General features: G+C 40.6%; 1 protein-coding gene across 5 annotated transcripts in view; it reads right to left on the reverse strand.

Annotated features, from left to right (window-relative positions):
• LOC121277368 (protein unc-13 homolog B-like) overlaps positions 1-13,341 on the reverse strand; it is a 710,648-nt gene that overhangs the window by 11,811 nt on the left and 685,496 nt on the right. For 4 of the 5 annotated variants that reach the window (XM_041186756.1, XM_041186765.1, XM_041186782.1 and 1 more), the window contains 2 exons: positions 8,344-8,424; positions 1,792-1,939 (listed from right to left, as the gene is read on the reverse strand). In XM_041186756.1, the coding sequence (XP_041042690.1) occupies positions 1,792-1,939; positions 8,344-8,424 (229 nt within the window). Of the gene's footprint in view, positions 1-1,791; positions 1,940-8,343; positions 8,425-13,137; positions 13,195-13,341 lie in introns of all 5 variants that reach the window. The other variant, XM_041186790.1, reaches the window with a different exon arrangement.

Raw genomic sequence — 13,341 nt, forward strand, 5'->3', positions numbered from 1 at the left:
ATGGAGTGAGATTATAGGTTGCACCGTCAAGTCCTGTAGCACTGGAAGATGAGAAAACCATGGAAATGAGGCAAAACCCATACTTCCTTGTCCCCACCCACATGCACATTACTGCCCAGAGGAAACAGCCTGAAGGGTTGCAGAAGAGAACACTTAACGTTAAGTGCAAAGACCAATACAAAATGCAGCAGAAATAGGCTCCCTATAGTGATGTTTACCACAAATGGACAGCAATAGGCCATAACCAGAAATCTCACCTCAGGTATAATGCAGATCATTTGTAGCTTCAAAATTAAAATATACAAAACATTCTGTCTTTATAAGAGACCCTTGAAATATCTTGAATTACGTACCCAAAGCCCATTCAAAGCAAATAATTCATTTCATATTCTAAATGTAAAGAGTATTGAAAGAATCTTTTGACATCAATGAATGAATGAAAACAAGTCACAATAAATAAATAAATATCCCAACACAACTTGCTGTTTAGAATTCATCTGATGTCGTAGCTCCCAGCTCAGTCAAACTCGTGGGCTTTTTTGTTGTCATCAGATTAATTAAAACACTTCTGAAAAGTGCATCATTTTTGAAGTGTAATTAAGCCCTCCAGAAATCGCTGCAAAATCGGACAACCAAAAATCTGTGATCTTTCCAGTTCACTCCCGTGGGAAAATGGCAGAAAGGCCATAAATCAGCCCAGGAACTGGACTTACCAGAGTTGCTTGGGAGTTGATGTCTGACTTTTTTGGAGCCAAATACCTGTCAAAGGGGATGTGTTGAGGGGAAATTTCTGGCTATGGAAAAGCAGCAGCTGGGACACTGAGTGAAACCAAGCTCACTGAGTTCTCCAATAGTAGAAATGGGACACAGGCCTGGATATTTGAACATTCACACAATTTGTGCTTTATGTTCCCCCTTAAAAAGTGGGCCAAAGGGACCTTCTGTTTTCTTCTTGGGGAGATGGGATTAGTGTGTAAGCCCACCCCCAGCACCATACACCCTCCCATGGTCTTCAATGCCCCTGCCTCCATCTTCTGTAGGACTATAGCAAGAAATTGTTACATGTCCAAATATAAATAGATACATGTACAGTATAAAAATGACTCTTTCAGTTCTTTTGTAATTTAAACGAGTAAATGCTTAATTGTTTATATTTTGCATTTTCAAGGTGTCCACCTCCACTCATGCTTTCTTCTGGAAAGACAGGCATAGAGCCTGCTAACCTCTCTTTCATTTCATGAGCCAGTTCTACTCTATAGCTCAGTTGACAGAAACCTTATTGAGGTTATTGTAGCTGAGTCATCATTTTCATCGTCTTCTTTGTGTGGTACTCCTAGTGGGCTACTCGATAACTAATCAACTAACCAACTCCCACCCAACAGATTCAGGTCATGATCACAGAAGTAATTTTCAAAACCACCTTCGAGAATTGATTTAATTATGGCCAAATCGAAGTGATGATCATAATCTTCTGAATGACCCAGTACAATTTTCTTTTAGGAGCCCATATTTGACAAAACAATAAAACAAATAAAATTTAAAATAGTGCTATCAACTTTCAAAAGTTTCATAACACAATAGTGCAGCTTTCCAGAAAATCAATATCATTTTCCAGCTGAAAAGAACCAACTGCTATGCATACAAAAACATGTGCATCTTAGAACTTTTAAACAGAGGGGGAACTTTGAATAAGGTGGTGTCTGGTTTTCTCACTACTCTAAACAGGAGTATATAGATCAAACTAACTATATTATAGCTTGATGCTGAAGAATTGTCCTTTGAAATACTTACCCTGAGCAGTTTGAGATTGGACAAATGTCTTGATGAGGGTATCTGTGGTCTGGGTGTAGAGCGACAGAGCATATCGCAAGGACTGAAGGTCTGGACTCTTCTCCAGGAATGTTTTTTTCAGGCCATTTCCACCCGCATGGAAGTATTGCTGTAATGTCAAAGTTTAAACATAAACACTCTGAACTCATGAATCAGCAACAAGTGTACCCTTCAGCTAGATAAAAAAACAACTTTCTAACAATGGTAAAGGGGAAATTATCATCAAAGTTTAGTTGGTAAAAATGTCTTTTTATTACTGAAGCACAAAATAAAATGATGCTAAAGACATCTAAAAATATTCTTGCATAGGGAGATGGATGCATTCACATTGTTTGCTTTTTGTCAAAAACCTCATTCTACAAAATGACAATGGTTTCCCCTTTTACCAGTACTAGTAGGTACAACTTTTCCTTTATCAACTATCCTTCAAAGCTACAGTCAAATCACTAATTCTAAGAACTATTTTTGTATTTTGATCCGGAAGGAAGTTTCATTTTTTTTTACATGCTGACTTACATATCAGCGTAGCAAAGGATATTTAAAAGGTTGTAAATGAGAAACTAAATAAAGGCAGAATGTATACTTGTTTGATTCTAGTGGGTAGACAAAAATGTGCAATTACATTTTAACCAGTGTAAAATGTTCATTGATTGGAACATTCTCAATTACAGCAATTGCATTATAATGGTTATTGCAGTTACTGTATTACCAATTTAAAGTGTGGTAATTAATTAGTAAGAATGTAATTGTGCTGTACGCACTAAACAAGCTGCAAGAGTAATTGATCCCTGCTAAGTAGGTTGGAATCTTCATCCTAGGATTAGCGGCTAGATTGGTTCACAATTTCTTCACTGAATTATCACAACTACAGTGATGACAGTTTTTTGGTTTGTTTAAGGTTTCAGACAAACCTGTGAATGTTCCAAATTGTTAAAGAATACTAGTTTAATATCTAGCACTTTGGAATCAAATTGTTATGATCCCAGCTGATGGTGCTACTGACAAGCCAGATCCCAGGATAGAACCCGGTTCAATAGATCCTAACTTTTATTTTTTGTGTAGAAACGTGGAGGCAGCTACTGAATGGAGTCACACGAGTCAAGTGATGAACTTCTAACAAAAAAAACATTTATTTGACAAGAAAAGATGAACTATTATACAAACTCCTTCAGCCACAAATATACCTTTACAGATATATACAGATTCATAAAAATAACACAAGTTACAAAAGCTATCTTGTACTCACATGTTCACAGTAAGTACACAATCCATGTAAAACAACAGGCAACCTATGGTCAGGCACACCACACTCCGAAACCAAGTCACAGATGCCACCCCAAACAGATGCCTCATCAACTATCCCAAACGCTTATCCCACTGTATGCCAACCGGTCTCACTGGACTCTGTGTTTCACATGAGGGTTTCCAATCACCACTCTCAAGAATCTGCATTGGAATCTTCTCCGATACGATGCTTCCTCTTGGACTTCTTCCACAAGGGTCCATCCACCTCCAGGTTTCAAACTCTTCGTCCGAAGTTCCTCTCCCCTGGATCGCCAGATGCATTCAAGCTTTGCCTTCCATGCACTCTCTCTCAGATACACAGCTGTGCCAACAGAACACCACGGCTTCACATGCTCATAGTAAGAAATCTTTGGTTGTCTCCTTGAATCTTCTGGTTTCCCGCAAGCTTATTTTGCTTTAAGTCTGCATCCTGCAGCTTTCTCTCTTTAAAGTTGGAGCCTTCCTCTTCTTCTCACTCTTAACTCACTTAACATGGCCTTTTCCAGATTCCTCTTCTTTTCCATCAGCTAGAAGATCTTCTTGGGACCCCTCCTTTCTGTTCTTTGGGGAAATCTGCTTCCTGTAGCTCACTCATATCTAGTTTCTCCTAGCTCCTGTTTCCAACTGAATTAAAAAACCTGTTGTTCTGTTTCTCCTTGTGTCTGCGGTCCCCTGCTGTGAGGCAATAGCCTAGTTCTCTATATCAAGAGTCATAAAACCTAATTAAAAATGTAGGTATACCAAAAAACAAAGCCTTCAGACTTGAAGGCAACTTTTAAAATGAAACTAAAACTCAAGTTCTCCCCTTAACACACAAATACAGAAACACAAATTAAATTTAAACTTAAAGCTAAAACTCATTTCTAATACCGACAAATAACTTATTTAAACTATCTCTAGTTCCTAACATAATGCTCTAATGCCTTTCAAGCTAAAAATAAATTATCCCTTAAGGATTACTGGCATCTACCCAGTAATGTGGAAAACTGCCCTATACACAAAAAGCATGACAAATCCAAGCCAGCCAATTACCGCACCATCAGTCTACTCTCGATCATCAGTAAGGTGCTGGAAGGGGTCATCAACAGTGCTATCAAGCAGCACAAAGGAAGATGGTTGTGGTTGTTGCAGGTCAATCATCTCAGTTCCGGACATCACTGCAGGAGTTCCTTCAGTTGCTTCATCAATGACCTTCCTTCCATCATAAGGTCAGAAGTGGGGATGTTTGCTGATGATTACACAATGTTCAGTACTATTTGCAACTCCTCAGTAGCAGTCCATGTCCAAATACAGCAAGGATTGGACAATATCCAGGCTTGGGCTGACAAGTGGCAAGTAACATTCACGCCACACAAGTGCCAAGCAATGACGTTCTCCAACAAGAGAGAATCTAACAATCACCCCCTGACATTCAATGGCATTATCATCGGTGAATGCCCCACTATCAACATGCTGGGGGTTACGGTTAACTAGAAACTGAACTGGACTAGCCATATAAATACTATGGCTACAAGAGCAGGTCAGATGCTAGAAATCCTGTGGTGAGTAACTCACCTCCTGACTCCCCAAAGTCTGTCCCCACCTACAAGGCTCAATTCAGGAGTGCGATGGAATACTCCCCACTTGCCTGGATGAGTGCAGCTCCCACAACACTCGAGAAGCTTGACACCATCCAGGATAAAGGAGTTCACTTGATTGGCACCCCATCCACAAACATTCACTCCCTCCACCACTGATGTACAGTGGAAGCAGTGTGCACCATCTACAAGATGCACTGCAGGAACTCACCAAGGCTCCCTTGACAGCACCTTCCAAACCCACAACCACTACCATCTAGAAGGACAAGGGAAACAGACATATGGAATACCACCAACTGGAAGTTCCCATCCAAGCCACTCACCATCCTGATTTGGAAATATATTGTCGTTCCTTCACTGTCATTGGGTCAAAAGCCTGGAACAGCACTGTGAGTGTACCTGAGGTGGTTCAAGAAGGCAGCTCACCATCACCTTCTCAAAGGCAATAAGGGATGGGCAATAAATGCTGGCCTAGCCAGCAAGGCCCACATCCCATGAATGAATAAAAAAAAATTACAGGTATCCTACATACGAATAGGTGTAGTTGCAGAGAGTTCAATACAAGCTTACAGCACTCGGTTAAAAACAATGAGAATTTTCCATTCTTTCTCTTTGTGAATAGAAAATGGTTGCAAAATGCACCTTAAATAACCCTAACTGGCAATACATTTCACATTTACAAGTCAAAAATGATTCACGATCTAACACATCGGTCTCTGGTCGACATGCCGTGGTAGCCCAAAGGAATTATTCTGAATTCAAATTTTGCAGATTATGTTACCTTAATTAAACAATTTTTATTTTAAGTAGCTTCAATATCATTGAAATAAAACCATAGAACCAACTTCTGATGACGGTCAGCATTAACCTATCCTTTTTTCTTTTACGTACTGATTGAATTATGTGCATCTCAAACATGTCATGAAACCATCACATTTTACATAATATTATTGTGGTTTATTGTAAAGTAGGTTTATGATTGTGTGTGTGTAGTTCTGTATGTGTGATTTAATTGAATTGGAGTCAGATAAACTGCAAGGTTGAAATTATCAAAAGAAGTTAGGTGGAAGAGGCATTTGAAATGCTAATGAGTAAACGTGGATGAGGGCAGCTTGAAGGGTGTGAAGGAAATTTGTATTTTTTAGAAAAGTGAAGGGGTTGTTTAGTTCAAAGGGATGATAGGATGTTTACTACTAACAAGATAAGCAAGGCCAAGCAGTATGTTTATTTTTCCCAAAGGTGCTGACCATATTGGCAACATTAAAGATTTTTTACATTACGGGAAAAGTACATTTCCAAAGACATATAGAACAATGGAATTTACAGATTAAAGAGAGAGAAATATATATAAAGAAGGATGGAAGGCTATGTTGGGGGACATTGTAAGATCTAAAAGGGCAATGTAAAACAGCCTAGGGGAAAAGCCTCCAACCACTTTTGTAGAAGTCTGCTGTGTCCAATAACCAAAGTTGGAGAAATGCCTTTGGAATTCCACTGTCGAGTGGGTACTGTGATAAACTTGCTGGATTTACTACTCAAATTTAAAATCTATTTTGAACTGCTCCCTTAAAGAGGGTGTGTAGTTGGGAGTCATATTAATTAGGAATTCTGGGGTTTGTTACAATATTAAGTAACTGTAATTTTATGTATGTGCTTGAAATCTTTTCTTTTATTAATAAATGTTTTAGTTTAATTTTTAAAACCTCTAACAGTGTTAGTGGACTCATTACTTCTGAATTCAGTGCACAAATCTTCTTGTAATAAATACAAATTGCAAAACCATTGTGATAATGTGGCCTAGTTTTCTTAGTGGATTTAGTCTAGCTGGCACACATCATCTGCCATGTCATAACAAATGATTTTTGTATTATAACCTCAAAAGCAATGAGACTAGAAATTACAGAGGCAAGAAAAATGGACAAGTACTTTGTCTGTTATTTTACAGGACTATTAATGCCAAGAATAAACACCTCTGCTAAAACAGTTGTCAGAAGACTGTCATTCAAAGGCATTTACTATTATTGTCAACAGTAATTTCCAAACTATATTGCATTTTTTCTTCCTTGTCAATGAAAGTTTCTTTGATTGAGCTAGAGATAAAAATGATTATATAGTACAATCCTTAAAAAAATTATTTTGCTCTTGGGTAGACCTAATCACTGCGTCAGCCAGAGATGTGCAATCTATTGGCAACAAAGTAAATACACTGAAAATAGCGTTCAAAATTACAGAACATAATTGTCTCTACAACTCATCCACAGAAAGACAATAACTTCTGTCACACCATACCAGTAAAATTCAAATGCTGGAAACATTGGTATGTTCAAATAAAGATAGTAAATGCACTCATACAATGCACAGACCATCCAATCCCATGAACGTAGCCTGAGCTAGTCTTGAAGAAAATAAACTTATATGTAAATCAACAGCTGGGCATGCCCCATAAAATTAAATTTTAGCAATTTATTTGATGTCTACTGGGACAAACGCTTGACAAACTTATCAATAACTGCGCTCATCAATTCAATTTTAAAATTTGTTTGTAACCAATAGTGAAAGTAAGTAACATCTGATTGATTACTTTGACACCCTCCACTCCCAACTCACAACCAAACATACACTGATAGTGTCTGACCTTTTAATCAATCTGCTCGCTTCTGACAAATGCTAATCGTACCTTTAAATTAATCTGATTGCTTAATATTCTCAATCCTCATGAATACAATAATTTTTCTTATGAAATGGTAACAAGCTGGCCATGTGTTGAAATACAAACAGCATAAAAAATACAGTTGGTTGACATTTGGGTACAGCCAGAAGAATATCAGCAAATATGCAAAAACAGGTTAGCTTTGTGGGAAAAGCATGACCATACATATCTGAAACATGAGAAGTCCCCAGTAAATGTTCACCTTAAGGCCCGGTTGCTTAAAAAAGATTGGAATTATTTAGAACGTTTCTTATCTCAGTTACTTAGGCCAGAATCTTTGGATTGGCGAGTGGGGGCGGGCCCCGCTGGCCAACGCATAAAATGCCACGTGGTGATGTCGGGCATGCGTCCCAATGTCACCGTGCATCATTCAGATCTTCAGTTCGAACTGTCAAAGGCCTATTAAGGCCATTTAAATACCAATTAAAATTATTAATGGAGCTGCCCACCCAACCTTAAGGTTGGTGGGCAGGTGAAGAGCCCAGACGGCCTTCGCATTTATGATGAAACCTCATCCATGGGTGGGATGAGGTTTCATGAAGGTTTTAAAACATTAATAAAAATTTTCAATAAAATTCATAGACATGTCCCAGCTCATGTGACACTGTCACATGAGGGGACATGTCTTAAATTTTTTTTTCCTTTATTAAAACTTTAAAAAATCAAACTAATCTCCCTGAGGCAGTTCTGTGCCTCAGGGAGATTTCTGCGTTCTTTCACATGCATGCGTGAAAGAGTGCAGGCCCCAACTCAGCCTGCCTCACAGTGAGCGTACACTGCTTCCGGGTGCGCATCACCCTGGGCGGGCCACGTAAAATGGCAGCGCGCAGCCGATCGCGGGCAGCAATCAGCTGCACGCCCGCTACCACCCAACCTCCCCGACAGGGAGAAAATTCTCCCCTTAGGTTAATTTAGAAATTAAATTACCTTTCTTGCACTCACCTTAATTGTGTCCAGTGCCAAATCCATAATAGCACATTGTTTTGGTGTAAGGCTTTTGGCTTCTTCCCGAACCATGTGATCCTGGAAAAATCAAAGCTTGCACAGTCAGGTATTTCATAAAGATGAGAATAATGTTTACAAATTGCATGAAGGGACAGGTTTTTCTGCTTATTATGACAAAGGAACAAAACATCAAAATGAGCTTGTTTTTTGTCTACCGGTTAATAATTTGCCAAAAGTCTAATGACTTCCTCAAATTTTTCTGTTGAGAATCTCCTAACAGTTTGACAGCTGACCACCCAAACACTCGCCATGCAGCAAGAGCACCTTCGTCATTAATTGTAGTCAAATAACACAATAAGAATTTCTTGCTTCAAGAAAGGAAAAACAAACTGATGAAATCTATTTTAGAGACGTGTTAGGGAACTTGCATGGCTGTTCCTTTTTGTTTTAGAACATCCTATGTTATAACCAATGGTATTAGTGTTAGAAAACAAGTGTCGGTTACTGGAGGAACTCCGGTTCAGAATTGATGAGCTGGACTGCAAGCTCCGGATGCTGAGGCATATCTGGGAGGGGGAGAGTTACCTGGATGCTTTGTATCAGGAGGCAGTCACACCCGCTAGATTAAGTACCTCAAGTCCAGTTAGTGGTCAGGGTCAGCAGGGTGTGACTGCAAGTGAGGCAGGTAGAGGGATCCTGTGATCAGGAACAGAGGAGCCTCAGCTCTTGACCTTGTCCAACAGGTACGAGGTACTTGATCCCTGTGCAGATGAGGAAGAGGGCTGTAGGGAGGATGAGCCAGCTGACCATGGCATCGTGGCACAGGAGGCCATTCAAGAAGGGGGAGCAAAAAGACAAGTGGTAGTTGTACGGCATTCTATAATTAGGGGAATTGATAGCTTCCTTTGTAAGCAGGATTGAGAGTCCTGCATGGTATGTTGCCTGCCCAGTGCCAGGGTGAGGGACATCTCTGACCGGCTTGAAAGGATGTGGAGAGGGAGGGGGAGGATCCAGTTGTTGTGGTCCACTTTGGGACAAATAACATAGGTAAGATTAGGAAAGAGGACCTGTTTGGGGATTATCAGGAACTAGGAACTAAATTAAAGAACAGGTCCTCAAGGGTTATAATCGCCGGGTTACTACCTGTGCAAATTGGCATAGGGACGCGAGAATAAGGGAAGTAAACACGTGGCTAAAGGAGTGGTGCGGGAAAGAGGGGTTCCATTTCGTGGGGCACTGGCATCAGTATTGGAACAGGAGGAATCTGTACTGGTGGGACAGTCTCCACCTGAACCGATCTGGGACCAATGTTCTAGCGAAAAGAGTAAATAGGGTGGTCAACAGGACTTTAAACTAGAAAGTTGGGGGGGAGGGAAGGGTAAAACTCCAAGAAGTATAACTAATGGGAAACAAAGCAGCAGGTTAACGTGTGGGGGGATGGATTCAACTTCATGGAAAATTATGAAAAAACTGAAAAGAAAGGAGAGCCCAGGAGAGGCTATTAAAGTCTCCAGAACACAAAATAGGAGAGAGTGGAAAGGGCTAGGAATCTAACTTCAAGCACGTCAGATAAAGGGATGACAATGAGAAAGGGGACGGGAAATACAGGACTGAAGGTGTTGTATTTGAATGCACACAGTATACGAAATAAGGTAAATGAGCTTGTGGAGCAGATTGAAATTGGCAGGTATGATGTGGTGGGCATCACGGAGACATGGCTGCAAGGGGATCAGGACTGGGAGCTAAATATCCAAGGATATACATTCTATCGAAAAGATAGGCAGGTTGGCAGAGGGGGTGGGGTTGCTTTGTTAGTAAGAAATGAAATTAAATCGATAGCAAGAAATAATGTCGGGTCAGATGATGTAGAATCTGTGTGTGTGGAGTTGAGGAGCTGCAAAGGTAAAAAAAAACCATAATGGGAGTTATGTACAGGCCTCCGAACAGTAGTCAGGATGTGGGGCACAAGATACACCAGGAGATAGAAAAGGTGTGTAAGAAAGGCAAGGTTGCAGTGATCATGGGGGATTTCAATATGCAGGTAGACTGGGAAAATCAAGTTGGTAGTGGATCCCAAGAAAAGGAACTTGTGGAATGTCTGCGAGATGGCTTTTTGGAGCAGCTTGTGGTGGAGCCCACCAGGGAACAGGCAATTCTAGATTTAGTGATATGTAATGAGGTTGATTTGATAAGGGAGCTTAAAGTGAAGGAACCCTTTGGAGGAAGTGATCATAATATGATAGAATCTACCCTGCAATTTGAGAGAAAAAAACTGGAATCAGATGTAACGGTATTACAGTTGAATAAAGGCAACTACAGAGGCATGAGGGAGGAGCTGGCCAGAATTGACTGGGAGATGAGCCTAGCAGGAAAGACAGTGGAACAGCAATGTCAGGAGTTTCTGGGAGTAATTTGGGAGACACAGCAAAAATTCATCCCTAGGAAGAAGAAGCATACTAAAGGCAGGATGAGTCAACCATGGCTGACAAGGGAAGTCAGGGACAGCATAAAAGCTAAAGAGAAAGAATACAATGTGGCGAAGAGCAGTGGGAAACCAGGGGATTGGGAAGCCTACAAAGACCAACAGAGGACGACAATAAAAAAGAAATAAGGAGGGAGAAGATTAATTATGAGGGTAAACTAGCCAGTAATATAAAAGAAGATTGCAAGAGTTTTTTTTGATATATAAAGGGTAAGAGAGAGGCAAAAGTGGACATTGGGCCACTGGAAAATGAAGCTGGAGAAATAGTAGTGGGGAACAAAGAAATGGCGGAGGAACTGAATAGGTACTTTGCATCAGTCTTCACAGTGGAACACATGAGTGACATCCCCAAAGTTCAAGAGAGGCGGGGGGCAGAGGTGAGTATGGTGGCCATTACCAAGGAGAAGGTGCTAGGAAAACTGAAAGGTCTGAAGGCGGATAAATTTCCTGGACCAGATGGATTACACCCCAAGGTTCTGAAGGAGATAGCTGAAGATTTAGTGGAGGCGTTACTGGCGATCTTTCAGGAATCACTCGAGAAGGGAGGGTCCCAGAGGACTGGAAAATAGCTAATGTAAGCCCCCTGTTTAAGAAGGGAGTGAGGCAAAAGACGGGAAATTACAGGCCGATTAGCCTGACCTTGGTCATTGGTAAGATTTTACAGTCCATTATTAAGGATGCAATTTCAGAATACTTGGAAGTGCATGGTAAAATAGGGCAAACTCAGCATGGTTTCATCAAGGGGAGGTCATGTCTGACAAATCTGTTAGAATTCTTTGAGGAGGTAACGAGCATGTTAGACAAAGGAGAGCCAATGGATGTTATCTACTTGGACTTCCAGAAGGCCTTTGACAAGGTGCCGCACAGGAGGCTGCTCAGTAAGATAAGAGCCCATGATGTTAGAGGCAAGGTACTAGCATGGATAGAAGATTGGCTGTCTGGCAGGAGGCAGAGAGTGGGGATAAGTGGGTCCTTCTCAGGATGGTGGCTGGTGACTAGTGGAGTTCCGCAGGGGTCAGTGTTGGGACCACAACTTTTCACTTTATACATTAATGATCTAGATGAAGGAACTAAGGGTATTCGCGCTAAGTTTGCAGATGATACAAAGATAGGTGGAGTGACAGGTAGTATTGAGGAGGCGGGGAGGCTGCAGAAGGATTTGGACAGGTTAGGAGAATGGGCAAAGAAGTGGCAGATGGAATACAATGTGGGGAAGTGTGAGATCATGCACTTTGGTAGGAAGAATAGAGGCGTAGACTATTTTCTAAAAGGGGAGAGAATTCAGAAATCTGGAGTGCAAAGGGACTTGGGAGTCCTAGTCCAGGATTCTCTTAAGGTTAACTTGCAGGTTGAGTCAGTAGTTAGGAAGGCAAATGCAATGTTGGCATTTATTTCAAGAGGAGTAGAATATAAAAGTAGGGATGTGCTGATGAGGCTTTATAAGGCTCTGGTCAGACCACATTTAGAATATTGTGAGCAACTTTGGGCCCCGTATCTCAGGAAGGATGTGCTGACCCTGAAGAGGGTCCAGAGGAGGTTCATGAGAATGATCCCAGGAATGAAAGGCTTAACATATGAGGAACGTTTGAGGACTCTGGGTCAATACTCGATGGAGTTTAGAAGGATGAGGGGGAATCTGTTTGAAACTTACAAAATACTGAAAGGCCAGGATAGAGTGGACTTGGGAAAGATGTTTCCATTAGTAGGTGAGACTAGGACCTGAGGGCACAGCCTCCGAGTAAAGGGAAGACCTTTTAGAACAGCGATGAAGAGAGACTTCTTTAGCCAGAGAGTGGTGAATCTATGGAATTCATTGCCTCAGAAGGCTGTGGAGGCCAGGTCATTGAGTGTGTTTAAGACCGAGATAGAAAGGTTCTTGATTGGTAAGGGGATCAAAGGTTACGGGGAGAAGGCGGGAGAATGGGGTTGAGAAACTTATCAGCCATGATTGAATGGCGGACCAGACTCGATGGGCCGAATGGCCTAATTTCTGTTCCTGTGTCTTATGGTCTTATGGTCTAAAACAAGAATTTTTATGTTTTGCTTTCTCATCTTTCATTGTTACAATTAGCTTCAAGGCAATATCATATAATGCACACTGGAAAAGCACTTTTTTGGAAGCAAATTGTAAATATCATTCTTGCATTTCACAGGAGAAGCAAAAATAATTTATTACTTTTTTATTGCTAAAAGAAAATAAATATTTTTTAAATTAAAAACACACCGAGCTTTCTTTCTTTTGAACACAAGGCATGCATTTTCAATACAGCATACAGGCTTACTGCTTGTGCAACAAAATACACTGATACCTTCAGCTTTGATAACTGCCCCAGTTCTTTAGCAGCAGTGAAAATCAACTGCGTACCCTGTGATTGCATGCATTAAAAGGAAGAAAAACAATTAAAAGTTGAACATTTTACAACTCTTGAAAAGCAATTTAACAACATAAGTGGACTGCAAGTACTATATATATATACACATACGCATTTTATGGTCTGGATTTCACAGTCAGT

This window comes from Carcharodon carcharias, chromosome 1 (genome assembly GCF_017639515.1).
Source record: "Carcharodon carcharias isolate sCarCar2 chromosome 1, sCarCar2.pri, whole genome shotgun sequence".
Lineage (NCBI taxonomy): Eukaryota > Metazoa > Chordata > Chondrichthyes > Lamniformes > Lamnidae > Carcharodon > Carcharodon carcharias.